This window comes from Coturnix japonica, chromosome 1 (assembly GCF_054131305.1).
Source record: "Coturnix japonica strain WE chromosome 1, WE-NBRP24, whole genome shotgun sequence".
NCBI lineage: Eukaryota > Metazoa > Chordata > Aves > Galliformes > Phasianidae > Coturnix > Coturnix japonica.
Window position 1 is genome coordinate 14,256,592 of NC_140663.1, and position 24,135 is coordinate 14,280,726.

Consider the following 24,135-nt stretch of genomic DNA (forward strand, 5'->3'; position numbering starts at 1 on the left):
TGAACACCTCCAGGGATGATGACTCAACCACCTCCCTGGGCAGCCTGTGCCAGCACCTGACCACTTATTTAGAGAAGAAATTTTTCCTAATATGCAACATGAATTTCCCCTGATGAAGCGTGAGGCCATTCTTCTAGTTGTATTGCTAGTTATGTGGGAAAAGAGGCCAACCCACTGGAGTGTCACCAGTGACACTTCATGAGCACAGCACAAAGGCTGTTGTTCATTGCTGGTGAAAGTGCGTAGGTAATGATGTTGACTATGTTGAAAAACAGTGTTTTGTAGCTGAGAATTTGCTTCAGCAAAAAATGTTATTGTGCTCTTTGTATCTATTGCAGTTTCCATGGAAAGAAATCAGAACTCTTGAGTTTTAAACCACATTGAAAATTTAGAGGTTCAGTATATGTTGTTAGATGAATATGATTGTGTTGAATTCACATTATTGAGAAGTCCTAGGTATGGTACATTTTGCAGTGAAATTTTGAGATTTATAAAATACTTTGTGAATCATCAGTACATATGTCCAATCATTTCTCTTGCACAGAGTGTGTTGTATGCATTTTTTCTGCATATAAAATAACTTAGACAGGTCTGCTGATAGGCTGGGACACCTGGTTCCTTTATGCTTTCTGTGAAAATTTGCACTTCTGTTTTACATTTCTATTTGCCTGCTTTCAGTAGTATGAAAAAACCCATGAAGTTTTTAAGGCCGAATTTTTTCCCCAGAGCACAGAGACCAGAGAGGTGTGGTCATGAACCAGATGAGACACTGAGCACATTTTGGATCAAAGGACAATTTTAAAGGTTTCGGTTGTGCTAGGTTAGGCAACATTTTTTCTATCATTTGTTGAAGTATGTTAATAGTAGCGTTACAGACAGAATGAAGATAGAATATAACCTTTGCTCTTAAGGTACTTGCTTCTATTATCTTAAGTCTGCCTTTCTGCAACCTAATCAATTAATAAAAGTGTGTGATGTGTATTCTTCCTCATATGAAGCAATTAATTTTTTCATACCAAATGTTCACCTGTGCGTGATAACAGGCCCTTATCACAGAAAGCATTTGTATGTGTGTGGTCTTCATTTTTATTTTTATTTATTTATTTTTGTTGTTGATTTCATGTAGTTCTGTCGTGGTTGTCGTGGTTGGGGTTATGTTATAAATTATTAAAACGTGAAAACTACTACTTGGTGCTTGATTTACATCTGTAGAAAGAATCACTGTAGCTTTTTCTTCGAATTTGACTTACTGTTACTCATTTTCCAAAGTACAGATGTAATTCCAAAACGTTCCCGAATTTGTGGGAGAAATATGAGTAGCTGATAATGTTTAGTGATAAAACATTCAAGCATGATTTTGAGCATATTTAGAATTAAAATATTAATGGAAAATATAGCTGTTGAATTTAATAGTGTCAGGGACAGGATATTTGAAAGATTTGTATGGAAACAGGACACTAGGGATCAGATTTATCTGTCATACTGAAGGTAAGTTAATAGTGATGTTGTACTGACACTGATTTAAATGTTGGATATTAGAGATTTAGTTCAAATTTTTGGTATAAGTAAGTTATAATTTTGTTGACATAGCTGAGCTATAAAAATATATTAAATGTGATACAGTAGGAATCTGTCTTGCAGATTTTTTTCATCATTCTAAGATACAGGCTTTTCTATCCAGCAGACATTTACGCCCATGCTGTCATTAACCCACATCTTTATTACTACAGTGTCCTTTTCTTTGGCTTTGACAAATGCATTTTTGCTTCATTTATATTCATGCAGTCTGCAAAGAAGCTGTAAAGATCATTTTTCAGTCCATCATTTTTTCTCACTGTTCACCTTCTGTAACTTCCTTTCCTATGTGGCACCGAGGAAAAATAGGTGGTTTCTATTTCAAGGCCGTTAATGGACTAACACCAACATCTTACCTGTCATCTCATATTCTGTACTGAGATTTTGACTGCCAGTTTATCAGCCAGAGATGACAGCCTCATCACGTGTTACCTGAGTTACTGAGAAAGTATCTGTGCTGTGTTCTGTGTTGACCATCTTATTTAAATGGAGCACGTAATGCAGATCTTGCTACTTCTCTCTCATTCCTTGTAAGTGTTATTTTTCTGTGGTGCATGGAATAGATTTGACAGATAGGCTATGATGCTGTTAGTCACATTCACATCGATGGTTTTGTGTTGGTTCTTTTTACCGTTCTGTGAACTTGCTGTTGATTGAAACTTACTTGAGCAATGAAATCTTTGAATTAGAGACTGTCCTTTCCTCTGATTTATGTAATATTTAAAATAATGATTATTTAATCTAAGTAAATGCTATGGAGTAGCTTCATTGACTTCATGAACAGAATGAATGTGTACATGGTATTCTTTTCCATAAAATGCTGAAAAATGCTCTTGACTTTTAAAAATGTTTCATTAAAGTGAAATATTGCAAGCTAATGTTAGTTCAAATGATGAAAGATGAACCACCATCATTCTACCTCAAATGATGAATGACGTTTTAAGAAAATGTATGCTATTATTATTACTTAGGCAAAAGCATATGCCTTCCGAAGTTGTGATCAGATTTATTCTTAATCCGAATCTTCATTTTGTGCATATGTTTGTTTTAAGGTGGTTGCCTATTTCAGAGGCTGCTGAAGGATTTCACAGTGCCTGTGTTTGCACAAACGTCATTTATGGTGTATTTAGGTTACTGATGCAGTGAGCACCCTCAGCCCCTTCAGTTTGTTTTGCCTTTCCTTCTCTGTTTAACAAGCATTGAAATGGAATTGGCTCAGCTCTCTGCTACTTACCACTCCTCTTAAATCTCACCTGGTCATGGAAAAGATATCCCTCTTTATGACAGTGAGTTGGATTAGGTGATCATTTAGGTCCCTTCTGTTCCTGTTTCTACTTAAGTAGTTGCTTGCATGTAAGCTAAAATTGCTTGAAAAAAGTTAAAATAAACAACACACGTCAATTCTACTTCTATACACTTGCCAGTGGTGTGTATTTGAGTCACGTACATGAGTTAAATAGTGTAACTGCACCTTAAAATGGGATTGTAAGCTAGTTACAGAGGTGACAGAATAAAAAGATGCCTGGAAGACAAATTGCAGCCTTTGAACAATATCTGCCTAGTTTTAAGATGCTTTTCTTCATGTATTCTCTTATGTTAAATGATCGGGTAGTATTACTTCATGATCCTTTATGAAAGATAATTTGTGCAATTTTACACTGCTGCCTGCACAAGTTACTGATTTTAGTTTAAAAAGTTTAATATGAAAATCCTGGTGATTATGTCATATAGAATGTAAGATATCAGAAATGTGATTTTATACCATCTATTTGTTCTCAACTCCTGTGATGTGGTTTTCACAGTTTTTTTAAAAATAATATAGTTCCTATTTTTGGTAAGGATTATTAAACAGTTACTTTCTCTGCATTATCCTTTATAGAAGCTCAGGACTTCCCATAACATGACATGATCTACAACTAATAAATGCATCTAATGTAGCTTTTTGTGTGTATGGTGCTAGAAATTCAGTTCCCATTTCTACTGCAGTAGAATGCATCTCAATTAAAATAATAATATAAAAAAAAAGATAGTATTTCTTCTGAGCATCATAAAAAATGACCAATATATAATGAATATTGAATAAAAGACAGAAGGGATGTGGGGAAGTGAAATTTGGTTGGTAACAAAGGTAGTTAATTGCAAATAGCCAGTGCTGCTGAAAACTTAATGTCTTCACAGAGACTATTCTGATTTTTATTTTTCAGTTAATCATGAGTTTATCAGCAGCTGGAGTACGCTTTGGACAATAACAAATAAAAAGCAGCATAACACACATTCTGGTAATGAGGCCCACAAATCCAGTCTTTTGTTTGTGAGGAATAATAACTCTTTCAGGTTGATTCATTCGTCTTTATCTTGAGGAACCCTTCATCAGCAGCTTTTCCTGTCTACTCTAAGTTCTTACACAGTTTAGAGCTTTTTCCTGTTTCTCATTCCCTGTATCCAAAAGCTCCTTCCTGTCTACCTGTCTCCTGCTCTGAACAGAAATTTTCTGTTAGAGGCTTTACGGTTTGGTCTTTAAATCCTGGTTACAACTTTTACTTTATAGCCACTTGTCAGAGGAAATCGTTTTTATCATTTTTCAGCGTGATTAATTTGTGTATTTTTGTATTTTTTCCATAAAAGTCCTTTTTAGCATTTCTTCAGAGCTTTATTCAGCTGAGTCCTGAAAACCTCCAAGGACAGAGTCTGTATGACTTAAATAGATTATAGGTGTTTCATTAGGTGTTGTTCCTGAGAATTGCAAATATCTTAATGTGTCAGTGCTGAATTGGAGTCAAACTGCGATAGACTGAAATACTATGCTGAAGTTCCCATGGCAAACTAAGATCTGATAGGATTTGGCATCGTCCTGTTGCCTTCAGAGTAGTTTTTGGAACAGAGGAATGTATACCCCTCTTCTCTATAAGCTGTGTAATTAGTGTAATTAGATGGTTCTGTAGTTCTGGATCCTGTGCCCTTGTTTAGCCCCCCCCCCTCCATGTGTGGGAGATTACAGGGCCTTTTCTGTGGATATATCAAAAGCTGATCAGAAGTGTGTGAGCATGGAAATATTTCTGACCTACAGAGCCTGACTTCTAACATTGCTGTGATTTTATTCCCTGCTGTGAGCACTTGGTAGACATTCACATGTTGTAAGAAAAGGAAAACTCTGTTTTAGACATTGAACGTTATAGCTAGCAACTTGAAGTTGAGTACTGGAAGTAGGCAGCTGGGTGTTGGTACTGTTACATCATTTATATTTACAACAGCCAGCTTGCAGTAAGAAATTACTGACATTATTTATTGGTTTTGCATACTAAGAGCTTTAACTACAGGGAATGAAGAGCATGGTAAAAATTGTATCACGATCTCATCTTCTATATAGACAAAACATCAGTTGGCTTTTGGTCCCACTCCAGCTATTACAGCTTCATTTCAAGTGCTCTGTTCACAAGCCTGCTCAACTTAATTAAAAGCATCTACATCTTTTGGTTATCGTGATTATCTTGACTTAATCTCCACCCTTGAGTATACTAAAAATCAAGTGCAGCAGACATTTTATCATACAGTTTTAGGAATACAAGTTCAGTCCCATAGAAATTATTACTGTGAAATTCCAGTGTTGATCTCAAATGGAAGTGATGGGCTAGGCCACGCTTCTCTTACCTTCCAGAAACTAGAGTTACTTGTCTGATACCAGGAGGAGGACTTGTCCTCCTTGTAGAAAGTAGCTGGGAGTCTCTGACCAGTTTATATGGTACTCTAAAAATGGTTTAATGACAATGAAAAACAAAACTCTTAGAGCTGCCCTTTCTTATCTCTGAAGGCTCAGTGTATTTCCATGACTCTTTCTTCTGAAGAGGCTGTAGGCTTATTTTTCCTATTTTACATACTCTTTTTTTTTTTTTTTTTTTTTGTTCTTGAAATCTTGACTTTAAATGTGAAAATCTGGCAATAAAAATACACCAAAAGAAAAACATAACACTTCTGATAGATATTTTATTCAACTAGCAATATGGGTATCTTTATACTTTAATACACATTTTTTAACCCACATTCTTTCTTTTACTTGAGCTTTTAAGCCAAGAGTTCCTGGTCATCTGACTTTTTAGAAATAATCAGTAATTTATTTCCAGTGATAAAGTTACGTTTTATGTTCTGTACCTGAATTTGACATCTACACATTTATTTCTGTTGTCTCCGTTCCATGCATTTCCCTTCCCAGAAGTCATAGTTACTGCTTAAATTTTTTGCAATAGTTGCAAATAGTAGAATTGAAAGTTATAGTGCAATTATATTGAATTGCATGTAGCTTAAGTACATATATATATATCTATATATATCTATATGTTACCAAAACTGAGAAGTTACTCTGTGCTATGAACCAGTCTATATTATCTGATAAATCATGAGAGTCAGTGGAAACACAGCCCTACTTTTTCTGAAGCAACTAAGTGAAAATGGAGGAAGTCCTAGGGAATTAGGTTTAGCTGCCCACTGCAGCCATGACTTAATCTTAGGAGATCTGTCTAATTTTTAACAGGCTCATCTCTCATTCCAGAGTGTTTTAAAATAATTCATTGGTTGTAATGAGATTGGATTACCAAAACAGAAAGTTTTCAATATTGCTACTGAAGGAGGTGAGTTCTGCAGATCTGCATATTGCATCAGTGCTCACTGATCATTTTTATCATCTTTTATAAATACTTTTTGACTGCTGTAATTTAGTAACTTTTTTCTCATTTTTACTCTAATCTGTTTTAAGGCGTATAGCTTTTACCAAGTCATTATTTCACATGAGTTTGACGTATCTTAAAGTCAAGGTACAGGGCTGTAATAACAGTTGCCTTCTTGCCTGGTGCATTAGTTGGGAATATCTAAGAGGGAGAATGATGCATCGCTGTTAAAGTTGTTCTGGCTGTTTCTGCATGTAAATGTATAAGAGTTAAGAATACAGACAATTGCTTTCCACTGGTAGCCAGCTTGCAAGTATCTTGGAAGTACACATAAAATCAAGGGTCTTAGTAACTTATGTCACTTGTCAGCACTTTAGATACTGATTTTGGCCCACTATTTGTCTATATTAGGCCATTAATTTTGTATTATTAGTAGGTGAAGTTTAAAACCGTGCATAACATGCTAATGTCTCTTTGAGATGATAACAGTTTTCCCAGAATGATTAACATTGATTGCAATAGTGTGAGAAAATTTGCTAAAGAAAAATAAATCAAGTGTGAGTGTGTAATGCGTCTACCTTTTTTTATTACAAAGAGTGATCTGAAGAAGGGAGAGTAATTGATAATCCTCGGTATTTGGTCTGTTTTTCCATCTTGTAAGTGTGTGCACCACTTGAAAAATTACATTTGAGCAGTATTTTTCTTCAGTTCAAAGTAAGTTACTTTTTGAATAGTTTGCTTTTGTGGTGGTCAGGGAACATGTTGGATGATGGATCAAATTAAAAAGCTTCAGCACTGAAGTACACTTTCATGCTTGGATTTTGTGTGCAACATACAGCAATTCATTAAATTCTGCCCTTTCACGCAGAAAAAAATATTTGACAACAGATTTAGTGTAGTTCACAGCTGAGATTGTAATGCTGTTTGTATTGGTATTGGTAGATCTGAGCTGTACTTCATCTTTTCTGGTGTTCTTCAAAAAAGATCAGAGTACCTACGTGACAAAGTTAGCATTCTGTTGTATCTGCTAATTCAGGTGTGCTCCATTTACCAATGCTTGTCTTCCATGTTTTCAAATATTAATCTTCTAAGTAAGAAAAGAAAAATGTTAACCACATTCATGATTTAGTACATGTGTTACACGTAGATAGGGTTCTGTTACAGAAACCTTATGAAGATTGGTTAATGATGTAGTTAGGCTTAAGGTTTAATGAAATAAAGCCAGTCCTATGAGCCAGGTATAAATCAGAGCTAAAGCAAGTTTAAATTACACTTTCTAGTCAGTGAAAGAGCACAGGTAAATCAGCTACTTGTGATGGCACCCTACACTCTGTAAATACTTATCTTGCTCTGTTAATTTTAAAAGGTTATGGCACTAACTGACAGTGGATTTTTAATTCCTACTATAATAGACATGGTCAGCTAAGGAGGGAGGGAAGCAAATCCAGTGGAGACCTCTGAATAAAGGGGAGAATATAATTCCACCTGTCAAACTTGCCGTTGTGTTGAGAAAAACTGTGGAGCACAGTGTTTATGCAATTTATACTGCTTGAAGGATGATGTCTTTAATTCTCAAAGTTTGAAAGGGAAAGAATGCTTTAGCATGCACTCAGTCTTCAGGGGCAGAAGTTACTTGGCTGTGACAGTCCCAAGCCCTTTGTGTGCAACAGAGTGAAAACTCTGATATATCATATTGGGAACATTGTTTGGGTGAACCTGAATGTTCCTCCAAACAACAGAGAAAGGAGCTTGCGGAAAAATTTTATTGTCTTAAGGCTTTTAGGAAATCTTTAGTGTGTAATAGCCCGTTCTACTCAAGCCCAGTGGAACGTTGGCATCCTTCCCCAGTGCTCATTTATGTAATTATTTTGGGATTAAGGATTTTAGTATCATAGATTTGAATATAAAATATTTTTGTTGGAAAAAAAACCCATATGGTAGAAATAAAAAGATTTTCAAATTTACAAAGGGTAAGATGCTTAATTTCTATTTCTGGACATGTTAATTTCAATTCCTGTTTACTGTTACATAAATAAGCCCTACAGGTTTTAGATTGAGTGCATTTTTGTTTTATCTGTATTTCTTTTGTTAAATCATATTATGCACTCCTTATATTATACACAGTCTTGCCAATAGGCAACCTAATATATTTTATTCAGTCTGAACTTTTCTATTACAGTTTATTTTCTGTAGTGACTAAAAAAGGAGAGCAACCTAAAAGAAAAAAAATGTTGCCAGCATATTTTTCAATTCCTGACTATTCTTTTCAGAATCAAAAGAAACTTCAGTGTTGAGAGTTATCTGAATGTGGAATTTTAGAGTTTGTTCTGGTAACAATGACTTACCAATAAAATTCTTTCTCAAATTGTATGCCATAAAACTTGTAGAACACTCCAATCTTGTAAAGTTGACTACCTAGAGTTACATATCTGCAAAGTTCAGCAGCTTACCAAAATCTTTATTTCATTATACTCCCTGAAACTTGCATATTTTGAATGTGATTAAACTGATCCCATTAACCTTGTAGTGTTACTGGTCAGGTTTTCCTATTTGCCCCAGGAATTCATTCTCGAGTTTTAATGGAAATTGCTTAATGAATCTCTGCTAGATTAAATGCTTTTTTTTTTTTCTTTTTTCTCTCTTGTCTTCGTTAATGTTGTTACTTTAATTGCAGAAAAAAAAAAATGTTTGATGTGGCTTGTGTCCCTCACTTGATTGTTTTTGTCTAAAGCTGTCCTTGCAGAATGAAATGACACAATAGTCCCAGCAACAAATAGGAAAACAAATGCAACTTTTGGAATGAGTGAGACTGGCCTGGACAGTGTTGCTTCAGAGGAGGCTTATTTAGGACAGAGACTGTAGTTTTGTGGTCCTTGTATTCTCATGTGTTGTTGAAGTATCCAGACATAGGCTATTTAATGATCCATAACAACAGTTGCCTGAAGTGAAGAGCTGTACTTAAACTGTTCAGTTATGGCTGGAGTAAACTACAAAGCAGAAATTATGCAAGTATCACTCACCAGACCTATGGCAAGCAAATAAAGTTACTTGATCGATATTTAATAGTGAGAAACTTTCAATGTATATATTATTATATTACAAGGGCAATAAGCATTGCAAGTAATTTACTATCCTGTAACTGTTTCAGAAGAGAAAATAATTTTTGAATACTGTTTCTAAAGTGAGTTATTTGTGTTATTACTGGTGGCTTTTTGTTTAAAGAAAACAAGAAAACAAAGCAGAACTGTAAACATGCTGCTACAACTGATGGCTCCCACATATATTCATTTTTCTCCACGCTATCAGGATATCGCATAGGGTGGTGCCAGCCAGAGAGGCCTACACTGGTTCGTTTTTTTACAGTAAAGGTTGTGAGTCACTGGAACAGTTTGCCCAGAGATGCAGTGGAAGACACTCAAGGCCAGGCTGGATGGGGATATGAGAACCTGGCTGAGCTGTATGTGTCCCTGTGCATTGCAGAGGGCTGGGCTAGATTACCCTTCAAGGACCCTTCTAACTCAAATGATTCAGTGATTCTGTACAGAATGAACCTCTTCAGCAAATCTGCAGTGTTCAAAAAAAACCCACATCTTTTATGCTGCTAGTGTGCGAAAAGCACAATGAATCCAAAATTAAGAAAAGGTAATACTGTACTAGAACTCGTAAATCAAAGGTTTAATCAAAATCAAGCTGGTAGGAAACTGTGATCTCTTTCCAATTCGTTAAAGTAGTTTCACATGAAGAGGAGAAAGACTGTTCAGGGAGAGAAAACTCTTGACAATTTTTAACAAATGCAGTCATTTAGTCAATAGGTTTATGTGAATAACTTCTGATGAGCTTTTAAAATTGTTTTCATCACGGTTTTATAATTGCAATAGTTCTGATTGCATCTAAAAATCACACTCTGTGTGTATAAATTGAAATAGAATTCTATTTCACTTTTTCTAGGAAAAAAAGAATGGTTTGAAAAGTAAATGCATAAAATACAATGGATATGAAGAATATGATTGTCTAATAAGGCTTTGGAAAAAATGCAAGAGTAAGGCTTCATTTTTTGTTCCATAAAGTAGTTCCTTAATAGTCCCCCAAGTATTTGGGTAGCTTTAAGTGAAAGAGCAGTAATTCAGTTTTGACTTCAGTTGAGTTATTTGACAAATTCCACTCAACGTTTTTAGTAAATGCTACTGTCTGAGAGTTAAATTGTACACAGAGTGAAAAATGCATCATTTTCTGAATATTCTGAGTAGGACCTCAGGGATCCTAAGGTATTCTGCTGTTACAGAAATAGTTGTACCTCTTTTCAAAGCATATTCACTTGGGTATATTAAAAATCCATACAAATAAGTTAAATAAATAGGCTTCAAAACCAAAAATGTTTTGCGAATATGCAAAGTAATTCAAGTATAATTTGCACAGTGTTATACAAAGATGACAAGGTTTTACTCTTTGCATTTTATAGTTGAGACTAATGCATGTCATTGTAAATAGTGCATAATAAGATACTGGCAGCGAATGAGATGAAAGAGCCAAGCTGAAGTTTTAACATTCATATTTTGGTATTGTTGTTTTTTAAAACTGGTAGCTATTGCTTCTTGGATGTGTGAGTGGGTACGAAAACCAGATTAACTAACTCAAAGACTTAACAAGGGCTTAGGATGATTGAAGGGTGCAGGATATTGAAAAAGAAGTGCAGTAGATTAATTTTTTAGAAACATGGAATGAGATTATTATTACTGGCAGAACTACAAACATATCAAACTGTACTTCATTGTTAGGGGGAAAATAGGAAAAAAAATAATTATCCAAAGCAGAAAAGGCTGTATATGATATCTATTTGGTAAAAAGTCATGCTTTCAAATGTATTCATCTATGTATCTTCCAACTATAAGTAGCACATGGAAACAGCACCTAATGTGTAATTTTCCATGATGTTTGAAATATTGCCCACTTAACAGAACAGTGCACTCCTTGAAACAGGAAGGTTTTCTTCATTCTTTCAAATTTCACTGAAAGTCAGTCCAGACTTATTTTTGCTACAGTCCAGTTCTGTTGCATCTTGAACGGTTTTCTTCATAATTAGTTCTTTCTCAGAGTAAACACCGACTGTGTCTTAATTGCAGAGTTATTGTACTTTGAGTGAAGTTACATGTCATTAACAATCTGAGCCCTAGGATAAAAGTATTTGCATGATAGTGGACATCTAATATAGAAAACTAATGCCAAAGTATCAGTGTGTCAACAAATTACACTGAAGCTAATTCAGCTGAAATTGATGTGATGAATGCCAACTGAGCTGACCAAGAGAAAATGACTAATGGTAGCAACATGGAATTGGAAGGTGTTTTTATTTGATAATGCCCGTTTCTTAAGACTTAAAAGCGAATGAGTTAGAGGAAATTATAAATTTAAGATAATGAAAAATGAATTGGTCTAAAAATATGTTAATGGATACCACAAATGTCCACGGTCTGGAAAAGTTTCCAGTTTATTTCATAATGTAGATGTTCAACAAAAGAAAGTTGATATTCAATATTATATAACAAAACAACTGACCAAACCTATTTGATGATTTGATTGAAATTAGAGATTCAAATGTAAACTTTTTGATAGAAGCTTTCTTAAGGTGATCATTGCAGAGTATTCTTTAGTGGTTGGAATAAGGAGGAACTAGAAAGTGAGATCTCAGCTCTTATTTCTTATTCATGATATTTTTTCTATGGGCAAATCTCAAAGTTTTCATTCTGTTTTGAAAGGTGACTACATAATAATGCAGCTTTTTACTTAAATACAGTCGATCACTATATTCAGAGAAGAGAAGGGGAAAAGTTTGTCTCTTTAATTGATGAACTCAGTTGAATTCTGTATCCTCTCGTTATGGACATTATTCATTCCTGTATAAACCTACTTAAGATAATATGGATTTCCAAAGAAATTAGTGGGACATTACAGTAAAGACAATTTCTTTTCCATCTCTTAATTAACTTGTATCTGTGAAATCTAAAGTGCAAGTAAAACTTTAAAAAATCTGTCAATGGATATTAATGTTTTCTTTCAGTGGAAATGTTTTAATCTACAGTCAGTTACTAATTGTCTCACATTGTGAATTTAAAATAATTTCTTATGAGTTCATTACACAGGCCTTTATCTAAAATGATGAAATTTCTTACAAACATAGGATTTGTGTTAATTTCCTGATTTTCACATGTATGTCTACCTAAAGGACACGCATCTCAGTCTGTTTTCCTTAAAAGCAGTAGCCCTGTGGCGTAGCGGTCTGCTTATACTAAATTTCATAGTTTTTTATAGTTGGATATATATATATTTTTCACCCTGGATACAAAGAGGGGTCAGGGTGGCTGTGCTGTAACCGTCAAAAACATGGCAAGAGCAGCTGCAGTTAGATGGCTAGCTGCTAAAAAAGCAGCTGTAGCTGTGTCTCAACTGCAGATGGTGATGACTGCGGGTGATGCTCTGATGAACTTTAATGTATCTTCTATCCCAGCCCATCCATTCTGATTTAAAAGCATAATCATACAAAGTTAAAGATTTTGCAAGGAATCAGATGTGCCAATTTTAAAATATTTTATGCATTTAATGGTTTTTTTGGGGTTTTTTTTTGTTTGTTTGTTTTTGTTTGTTTTTTTTTTAAATTAAGATTTTCAAGTTCTATGTATCATCTATATCCTAAGTGTTTTGTCTGGGTCTTTGAAGATGCAGGAATGGCATGGTTTGATTAATAGCAATGTTTTATTTGGAAATGTTCTGAACAACCCATTTGACATAAGATCAGGTATTAAAGTCTGCAGCCTTCAAAGTTCTGGCTTTGTAGATAAAATCTCCATTTACCTTTTTTGATGATTTTTTGTTTCCCATAGTAAATGAGAAGGGTTCTTGTCGGTGGTCCAGAGGGTGAAATTATAAAAGGGAGTGATTAATTTCTTTTCCTGCTGTCTGGGTTCCTAACAATCTTTTTCAAATCATTCGCTTAGATTTGCCAAATAGAGTTGAGTAGAGTGAAAGAAGAAGCACTAGAAAAATCTAAATCACAGAGCTTCTGAACATGTAGAGAACGCAGCTAAGGAGAAACAATTTGGATCTAAAGAAGAACAAGAACTCTGTTACAGTGTCAACTTCAGTGCTATGCTCACGTGATTAACAGCTAAATCTTTCAATTGGCAAAGCATGCTTGTGTGTTTGTGTAATCATTGAAACAGAGTTCTGTGTGACTGTATCTTAATCTTGTATTGCTTCTTTAGTAATAAAATTAGTTTGACCAGAAGTATAGACTTTACGTATCTTAATGTAGGCAAGCAAATGTTGCTTCTTCTTGACATGTAGTTCATCATCTGCTCTGGCTCTCTGACCATAATGAAGTCTCCTACCTTAAAGTAGTGTGAGAACAGAATAAATATAATGTAGTAACAGCATGATTTAACAGCATGAATCAGCAGTGGACCGTTGTGGCTTTCCAAATCTGTATGACAACTTTGCTATCTCAACAGAATGTTAGAAAGTAAATGAGGTAGCATTAGGGTTGGAGTGATTCCAGTCATCATAAGTAGGCTGAATTCATGCCTCGCTGGTGCTGCAAGGATGCTGTCTCCTCCTGTTTCAGTCTTGCTGAGCGTGTTATTGTCTCCCTTGTGGGAGTATGATCACTTACCAGTAAGTGATACACTGGAGGTCATGGGTATGAAATTATAGTGAAAGAATCTGATGTTTTATTACCTTTATTTATGTTTCCTTTACTTTTCAAAAATAAATTTGCTTCACTTAAAAATATTTTACGTATACTTTGTTTTAGATGGTTGGATATTCTTTATACTTTTTTTTTTTTTTTTTTTTTTTTTTTTGGATCCTGCTCCTGTCAGGATTGTGAATATTCAGTTACTTTCTGTATCTATTGTACTATTGTAGCTTATCAGAACACTTCTTAGTGTTGAATTTGTTCTCTTAATGGACAAGCTTTGTTTTTTACCCTGGAGAATGTTATCTGAAGCTTTTTCCTAATTTTCAGAAATGCTGTAAATAGGGAAGCTCCAAAGTATCAAGAATAATACTGTAAAAAGACTATAGTTTCCTCATGACCCCGGTGTGTCCAGCTAACAATAGTGGAAAAGGTATTTGTATTATCTGCAAAAGCAGCTTTATCTTTATTTCCTTTTGTGGATTTTAATGGCAAGCGTGTATTATGAGAGTTCTTCCTGTCTTCGACCCATTTTATTCTTCTGTCTTAGAAGAATATGTCAGAAGAAAACAATACTGCTGTGCGCATGAAGATGATAAAGGTATAGTCTTAGTAATACCTATTAATTATTGTCTATGAGTAAGTATTTTCTAATTATTATTTATCTACTTATCCAGTTGTCTTACTGTCAGTTAAGGACATGTGAAACTGTTTTTTCACGATCATTCCTATCCCAGAACTTCATTTCTGTCTTTCATCTTGAAAAGTGTATCTACATTAGATAACAGTCAAGGCTATGAAACTTGATTTTATTCTTTCTTGATATTTTGATGAAAATGCAGAAGATTATCATTTCTTATTGGGGTCTATTAACAGCAAAAATGACTTACTAACTGAAGGACTAAAACCTGTTTTTTAGTTAGTTATATTCAAGGGCAGGTTTACCTAGCGAGCTTCCGTGGGAGTCAGTAATTGGCAGAATGCTATTCATCATTTCCACTGATGTTTGAAAGTATCTATAAAAAAGCTGATAATAAAAGTCTGTGGATGACATTCTGACCATGTGAGAAGGACACTGGAATTATATAAGCCAATCCCAAATCATGTGTCCAATCTACCTCTAAATGCAAGCTGTCTTTTGATACAGACGAATGAAAGCACTTTTGCAAATACAGAATAAGCTGAGTACGTCATGCCTCTGGAGTGAGAGACAATATGGCATGGCTCCTGAAAAGATACCTTGCTGATGAGTATCACAAGATAAGCTCCCAGAATGATGTTGTGGCACACGGCAGTAATATTATTCTTAATGAACATAAAAGTTTGCTTTGTATTTGTATATGATAATATTGAATCCAGTTCTTATATCTGAAATAAAAGGCTTAGGGCTCAGGATAGCTGATGGGCTTGAAATATTTAATTCATCAAAAAGGAAATCAATAGATTAATTGATAAATATATGAGAGATTTTATAGAAAAACAATCCTAACACACGAACAAAATGATTCATGAATTTTGGTATCTCTTAGGGACTTCTAATACGTGTTTCTTCCTGAAAGAAGACAGTTTTAGATTTAGTTCCTTTTACCCACACAAGAGGTCAGACCAAGATAAGTAATGATCTTTTCTGGCTTTAATATCTATGACTCTACTAATCAGCTCAAAATTTTTGTTTTGTTTCTGACAAATAGTACTCCTGCTGACATATACAATTGCTGTCTTGTATAGGTACAGACATCTGAAATACTTACCACTTTTGGAACAACTAGACAATGAATTGGCCATAGAATACAATTTAGAAATGACAGGCATCATTTCTTATGCATTTTTGTCTTCACAGGTACCACTTAAACATTTTGATATCTACGAATACTAATTGGCAGAGGAAAAGCACTATTTGGTTAAAAAGATACAACAATGCAATAATCTCAGCACTTAATGTAACTGAACTCTAGAAGCAAGTGCATTTTTGTTTGCCAGTATCTTCCTTATCTCAAAAACCTATATGAAATAGCAAGAAATATATGTACATTTTCTCTTCAGGGCTTTTTGACTCTAAGGGTCCTGAGACCAAACCCTTAACAGGTCTGACAGGGCATTTGCACACTGGTGGGGTCACCTGGCAATGCTGGGGGTCCCCTCTGATCTCCACATGTTTTCAAGTGCTCTGTTTGTTCTGACTGCTGCCTTTTAAGAAAGGCAGAATCTGATGCTGGGTGCGTATAATCTGGAGAGATTTCTTGTAAGCCTTGCTTTATGGCTTGTATTTCACAGAGATTCTGCTGCTATCAGAGTTCTAAATTAAATCTTCCACACAATGAAAATCTGATTTTACTGGCCTGTAAGTTTTCAGAAGAAGCACTTTCCGATTAATGTGGGATATTTTTCTCTCATCAACCAACATTTTTATATATTTTCAGTAAACACCACTAAGGGATCTCTGTGTTTTCTCCATTTCAATATCAAAAGCATTTTCATCCACAAAGAAAAAGTGTTCTTCTTCCTGAGCAATTTAGGTGACCTGCTAAACTAAATGCACTGGCAGAGCTTCCATTTGGTTAGTAATTCACAGCTGTCACTGGAGACTTCTCTCTACAATGAGAACTGTTTTCTTTCCATGTTTATTTCTTCAGCAAAAACTGTAGCATAACAAAGTCAATTATTGGCCTTATCAGTGTGTAACCCTGGAGAAGACTAAAATCACGAGAGCCTGCACACTTGACTACCAAAGTCAATCGAAACTACTGATAAGAGAACAAAGAGAAACTAAAAGCTTTTAGAGTAGGAGCTGAATAACAAAGTGAAGTGACATATGACTTTCTTTGAGACGAGCAGATGGAGGAGGATTAACTGTATTTCTTTCACTCGTCTGTTTTCTCCTATGGTTTCCTAAATGCTCTTCCATGTACATTTTGCCCTCTTACAACAAAATTGTCTCATTTCAACAGCAAGACAGTAAAAATAACAAGTATTTAAATGCCTATTGTTTTGTCATCTACTTGTAAACAAATGGGATTTAAAATTCTACGAGAAATGCCATTATAGCACATCTGCTGTCTTTTTCTTAACCTTGTAGTTAGCTCTTTCAGCTGCCATGAAGAGGAAGGTCTCAACTCATTTGCTCTGTATAATAAATAATTCTTGCAATACACATCTTTTTGCAAAGAAGGATGTGATATCACTAGCCTACCTAATGCTAAGCAAAATGCACTTGGTCTGATATTAAGCATACTTAACTGAACAATACTTGCTTTCTCAAGACTAGCTAATGCTAAGCAAATCATGTTGGGTCTGATGATAAGCAGAGCATCCTTTATCTGCTCAAGAAGCCCAGTATATCATTGTTATCTAAGACAGTGTGGGGGCCCTCTCCAGTATGTCGCTGTGAAACTGCCAACCTGGAAAAAACAGGAGGAGGGCAATTGGCGGTCATGAAGAGGAAGACTGCTTCCTCCATCTACCAGGATCTTAAGGTAACCACTCAAAATCACTGAGCATGTGCAAGGAGGTAGGACCCTTCGTTAGTGATTTTAGGGGGAATACTGAATATGTATGTACTGACTGAGAAAAATTCTGCAAATATAACACAAGTAATGTAATGTATATAAGCTGAAGGTCTTTTGTTCAAGGTATGTGTTGTTAGTGCAGAGATATTAGAAATACTTTTACTGCTTTGGTCAAACACTTAATGACCTCTTGGTCATATTCATTTATTTAAACAACATTGTGTGCACAAGGTATGCTTTTGTAAAATATGTGATTCTGTGAAAAGCCCAACTCTCCAGAGGAAATCAATTTGAATGTATTTTCCTTAATGTATATATATTTATATAGTTTTGAGCCTGTAGGTAGAGAGATTTTTTAAGGTTTTTCTCTGTGCCTGTAAGGCTGTACAACTCTTCTTAATGTCATATAAATTTTTATGAAACCATATGGGCTTGAGAACCTGAAGAAATCATGCAGACTGTTCTTAAAATTCAGCTTATGTTATACTAGTACCTGTTACACACTGAAGTGATTGTTAAGAAAAGTGTTTTTCTCTTTTTCATACTGATTTTCCATGTTTTTATAAGAGCTGCTCTAAAAGTAATGCTTTTTAAAGTAATGCAACATAATGTTATGTTGGCCCACAATATCAGAGGTGGTATGTTCATGGTATGGCCGTAGAGATTAAAGCTTCCCACCAGTATCCCATTACATTTTGTTTCCGTGCTACATTGAATAGTTTGACAAAATGGTACAGTTTTATTGGGACCTATTGAGCCAATGCAAGGCTGGCAGTGACAGTCTGCTGGAAGGTTATGGGTGGCAAGATAATGATGTCACCGCTACAAGCTGGAGTGAAAATCGCAGTCCATGGAGTGGCAGCATGTGAATTCCACATCAGTAAAAAAGTTCAAGATATGGTCCTCAGTGGGTAAAGTGATATGCACTATCTTTTGGGAAAGTAAAGGGCTGATCCATGTGGATTTCCTAGAACCTGGACAAGCTGTCAGCTCCTCTGATAATTATGTCTTGACACTGACTAAACTGAAGGCCCAAACTTCTACAGTCATGATAGAGAAGAAGACAGCCTATCTTGAAACGTGATAACACCAGGCTCCATACCATTTTTAAGACTACGGAGTTCACTGCTAATTTTGACTGGACTGTCTGACCATACTCACCTTAACATCCAGATTTGGCTCTTTCTGACTTCTATCTGTTTGGGCCAGTGAAAAATAGGACTGTGTGGGCAACATTTTCCTAGCAATGGCCATCATAGCAGCCGTGAAACAGTGGGCCACACCCTCTGTTGAGGATTTTAATGAGTGGGACAAGCAGGCTCTTGTTCATCACTGGCGAAAGTGAATAGCTTGTGGTGGTGACTGTGTTGACAAACAGTGATCTGGAGCTGAGAATTTACTCCATTAAATAGCGCTGTGGTGCTCTTTGTGTCTTCTGTAGGTTCCATAAAAATGAGGAGGCATTACTTTTGGAGTGACCTACATGTTAAGATTTTTCTTTAGATTATAGAAATTTGGAATTTTGACTTGCTAGATCTTCAGTGAAGGCTCTGAAGCTCCTTCACAGTTTCCAGACTGCCAAACCATTCTGTTGGGTATTTGTAACTTGAGGAGGAGCCACTGTTCTAAAAATGTAGATTTTTGGAGAGTTTTAGAGCGTGAACTTCATTATTTCCATGCATTTATGAACTAGAATTATGAAAAAAAAGGGACTCATGGCTAAGCACTTTTAGGACTTTAATCTTGGAAATCTTAAAAGTCAGCAGTCAGAAAAGATTAACTCAGCCTGTTGTCACTGTACAGAAGAAACATTCAGTTCTTTTCTCATGTTTGTGTCCGGAGGCTGTTCCTTTGTAGATAAGCAAAGAATAAATTCTTCATTCAGCTGTTGATTTGCAACTTCTATTTTCCATTAAAGCTGAGACATTCATTATCTCATATTGAAATTTCATCTCAATTTCTGGTTGGCTAAAACTGAAACTGTAGACTTCTATTTACTTATATTTTTTTTGTGAGCATTGTGATGTTAAAGAAAGGCTTGTAAATATTATATAAATAAGATATATTAGTATTTTAATCGTCTTAAAATAATTTAGAATATTTGTGGGTACCTTATGGCTTTGCTAAACTGCACTTAGAAGCCTGAGAAGGTGGGATGATAACTCATTTAGAGTGCATTTGGGATGCTCTATAATGAAGGGTAAAGATTTAGGCTATAATGTAATTTTGGTGAAAGATCAAAAGGACATGAGTTGTTTCACGTTGATTTATAAACCATTGGATAAACTGAGGTTTGGGAGCACCTTCTGCATAAACTAACAGGAGATAAAGAGCTTGATAAATGTATGAGATATTGTATGATGTAGTAAGATTAATCTTGGTTTGCATCTGTTGTTGTCCCTACTGAGTGGCTGAGAGATGTCTTGAGCATAATTCTTAATGATTTTCTTGCATAGTATTTATACTGTTTTGGAAGATTTTCATTATTTATCTTACAGTATACAGCTGAGTTGTATTTTTTTTTTTTTTATTTGAATTACTGTTTCCATGCAGTTTTCTGTTGAATCTCTGCTAAAACTTCTTTCCTCCTCATTCATGATTTCTTCTAACAGTTATAAAGGAAATACATTTTGATACACGTTTGTATCTTAAAGCATAAGGAAATGAACAAGAGGGTTATGTTTTTGTATGTTGGAGAGATCTGTGGAGCTTGGATGATCCTGTATCCTCTGCTCTTGAGCCTGCATGTTTTGCTCACCAAGGAGGTTTAAACTAAGGTTTAAACTCTTGATAATGAACAGTGTTCTTCTCAGAGCTAGAGACCTTTGGGTTAGTTTTTCTTAATTTTGTGATGTTTCCCAAGCCCATTCAGAAATTCTTGGTTATGAGACTCTGCCTAAAGACATAGGACTTTGGGCAGGCTTTTTTTCTGTCCTTTCCTTTAACTGTACTCATGTAGGTGGTTTGTTTTTCCTTTTTCATTTGAAAACAGCATTAGCTGAGAGGCAGTTCTTTAATATGCTCTTTTTTAGCATAATAATTTGTGCATTTTTGTATCCATCCTGTTAACTGTTAACCCTTGTAAATGAAAATGGAGATGTAAATCTTTTCTTCGGCTAAACGAGCTCAGCTTCCTTGGCATAGTTCTTTAAAACCACATATTTTATGATTAGCAATTAAGAATGCTAATGACTTGCAGAACAGAACCTTACCGGATGAAACAGGACTTTAATTGCTGTTTTAATGTTTTTAATATGCTGAATCCAAGACTCCTTTTGAGCAGTTGCAAAAAGCAAAACATGAAATGGAAATGATAAGACCATTAACTTTTCACAAGCTTTCATTTTTAGATTGTTAAGGTAGGTTTCCGTTAAGTTCTTCTCAGGAATATAAAATTAATTGTAACAGCATGCTTCTGTATGTTTTCAGAAGATTAATAGGAGGTTGTTCAGTTGAAGCATCACCGCCTATTTTTCACCTGCATGAGAGCTGTCAGCCCTACCTATTGACCAGCTTCAGAATATGACAGCTGAGCCTTATCTGATTATTGTTATTCTTTCACTCTTGGCAAGGAATTTTTAGAGAACTTGGGAAGATTTTCAAACTAATTAATGTCAAAGAAGTCAATTGCATAAGATTGAATTTACTAATGCTTTTGAGCAGTGCAATGGATTTGTTTGTAGCTGTGTATCTCAGTTCACACATAATTTTAAAGATGCATAGCAAGTTAAATTGTATGACTGCTAGCTCAGACTAAGAAAGTGCAGCAGGAGTGTTGACATTTAAGTACTAAATCATGTTCTCAACTAATAAATAAATAAATAAATATAATATACATTTTTATATATAAAAATATTTATCTTTTATTTATAAATGTGTATTTAATAGGAAGTTCTTTACTCAAAGGGCGGTGAGGCCCTGGCACAGCTGCCCATAGAGCTGTGGGTGCGCCATCCCTGGGGGCGCTCGGGGCTGGGTTGGATGGGGCCCTGGGCAGCCTGGGAAGCCAGCCCATGGCAGGAGGTGGGTCTGGGCGGGCTTTGAGCTCTCTTCCAACCCAAACCATTCTGTGATTCCGTCTCTCAGAGTTACAACTCACTTGTGTTACTGGAAGTAAACTGATGGCAGGAGAAAAAAGGGCTTTTACTCTGTTTATATATATATATATAATTTTTTTTTTTTCTTCCAAGTATCCATGTTAAAGCTTTGGATAACCTTTTTGTCTGTAGTTGGTTTCATTCTGTTCTGGATTCTTTAAGCTCTAGTCCATTGGCAAAGATGTCATGGTGTAGAAAAGCAAGGCCAAAATTAACAAATAAGAATGATTGCATAATAGACAGGGATAATTTAGTTACTGAGCAATAAATGTACAAGAAAAAACATTTTAGTATTTAATAAACTAAGTTAAATTTTCACTATTTCAGGAAATACTGAATTCAGTTTTTTCCCCCTGAAATAGACATGGGACAGAATGCAAACCTTTATATCTCATTGATTTATGACATGCTAAGAATACGCATCTCTTAAGTCCCTGAGTGTGTCTAGTGCAGGCTTAAACTTCAATGCTTCCACCAGCTAACAGGTAAACCAGTGTTTCCTAATCTGAAAAGTTTTAGTTCACCCTTATTGCTTGAAATTGTGAGAAGTGGGAGGACATTACTCCAGTGACCGAACTCAAATGCTTTGTGATATCCCAGCTGTCGCTTTCCACCTCAGGAAGCAATCAGCTGTACTGCAGAAGAATCTGGGTCCATGGAAGCCTCTTGTATCTGCAAGGAACTGTTGCTTAAACTGCAGTTTAAGCTACTTCTTCCTACTATCTGTTTAATACTGGATTTTGAAATGTTAGCTTTCTCAATTCCAGCTGTGCCCAACAGAAATAAAAATGGTTTCTCTGACTCTGAGATACAGGTAATTAATAAGACTTGCAGCACTCCAGAAATATAGATCATTATTTGCAACCCCAGATAGCAGAGACAGCTGAAGAAAGGAGAAGTGGCAGCAGACATAAGGAAAATGCTGAGCATATTGGAAGTGTAACTACAGTACTCAAGAAAGAAAAAAGAACTCACCTTAGAGCTCAAGCTCTACTTATTTGCTGCATTACGTATGAACAGCAAGTGGCAGAGAGAAAGGAAAGGCAGCTGGAAAGGTAGAAGAAGGTCATTGAGACTCGGCATTGTGCACCGCACTTGTGTTTTCATAGCACTAGTCTGTGTGTTTGTTCCCACTCTAGTAACAGGCTGGAGGAGGCTGTGTTGGACAGAGCTGGGCAGGGTGTGCTTCATCTTGAGTCTCTGGGAAGAGGAACAGAGGCGAAGACAGCCCATTACCAGCCTAGCAACTACAGCAGTTGCAGGGGCTCAGCCAGGTATATCTGTCCTTGTGCTTTGTAGTGCAGCACAGGAGAGAGCTGGAGTCAATGGATGAGATGCCCCCTTGGTGCTGGCCATCCATTCTACCTCTGCCTTTTACCCTTGGCAATCCCAAATACAAGCATTTTGAGAGAAAAAAGGAATTAGATCATTCTTATATTAAGTATCAATTTTGTCTGTAAGGTGATTACATCTGTTCGGTAAAAGAAATGTTGAATCCTTTTCCAGTTCTGGCTGTCTATGCATTATTGAATTCCCCATAAAAGGTAGCAGGATACAGAATTTTGTTGAATATGTGCCTGTGTGTGTGTGCTTATTTCTGTTTTGTATTATCTGAACAAGTAAATGAGCAAATTCTGTGACACCAATTAGGCTGTTCCTTAGCTTGACTCAATATTTCCTCTAAATTAATTTTAAGTACTATTGCAGTTCAGTTGTTCTTTAAAAGTAAATGCTGTGTTCTGAAATTACAGGAACAACTTTTGAGGAGGCATGTAACTCTCGTAAAGAAGCAGTTTAATCAAATGACCAGCATAAATTTTGCTGTATTCCATATGTGTGTGTTCTGTGTAACAGATACAGCACTTGTTCAAAATATAGCTGTTAGCAATTCCTTATTAAGTAGTGAAAAATTGGATATAAAGCTAATTTACCTTCCATTTAGTTCTGTGCTATCATAAACTCTAATATTGTTAAGTTCCTGATCATAAAATATAGTAAGATTGCAGGTTCTGCCTATCAGTGCAAAATAGAGCTGTTGTAGACCAGAAGTATTCAGACCATAATTACAGTGCAGTTAGCAGCAGGAAGGATTAACAACTCCAGAAGAAAAATACTATACTTTAGGATTGCCTTGATTTGTTAAATTAACAGACTGGTTCTCAATTTTGACTTTAAAAACTAACTATTAATTTCCTCAGTGTGTCTGAGTTCAAGTTTAGCTACTGCTGCTTTGGATTAGCTAGAAATAAAAACTCTGTTATGTTACTGTTGTATGTTAAGTTAGACACGGGTCACAGCAATAAGCAAAAGGAATTGGAAAGGAGGCTCCTGTTGTTAGACCCAGAATAGCAGATGTCACCTTCCCTTCCATCCTTTCAAGATGGACCTGGATGCCCATCTCTTTGTTGTGCAGAGCCCAGTCCCTGGTGGCTTCCCTCGTCCCTTTGGGCTGACTGATGTAAATGTGCAGTATTTGTTTGGAAGTCTGGGCGATGCTGCTGGCTCAGGAGAAGTCCTTTTGTAGAGCAAGAGATGGGATGCTACAGAGGAACTGCATCAAGAACTCAGTGGCTGAGAGAGACAAGGTGATCTTTGTGGCTTCAAGGAAAAAT

The 24,135-nt window shown here is 35.7% G+C and overlaps 1 protein-coding gene across 5 annotated transcripts in view; it reads left to right on the forward strand.

Annotated features, from left to right (window-relative positions):
• The window catches only part of TBC1D22A (TBC1 domain family member 22A), a 141,069-nt gene that overhangs the window by 109,390 nt on the left and 7,544 nt on the right, over positions 1-24,135 (forward strand). For 2 of the 5 annotated variants that reach the window (XM_085514517.1, XM_085514624.1), the window contains one exon: positions 14,471-14,521. The exons of the other annotated variants lie outside the window; for them this stretch is intronic. In XM_085514517.1, the coding sequence (XP_085370643.1) occupies positions 14,471-14,521 (51 nt within the window). The remainder of the gene's footprint in view (positions 1-14,470; positions 14,522-24,135) is intronic. 5 annotated transcript variants of the gene reach the window in all.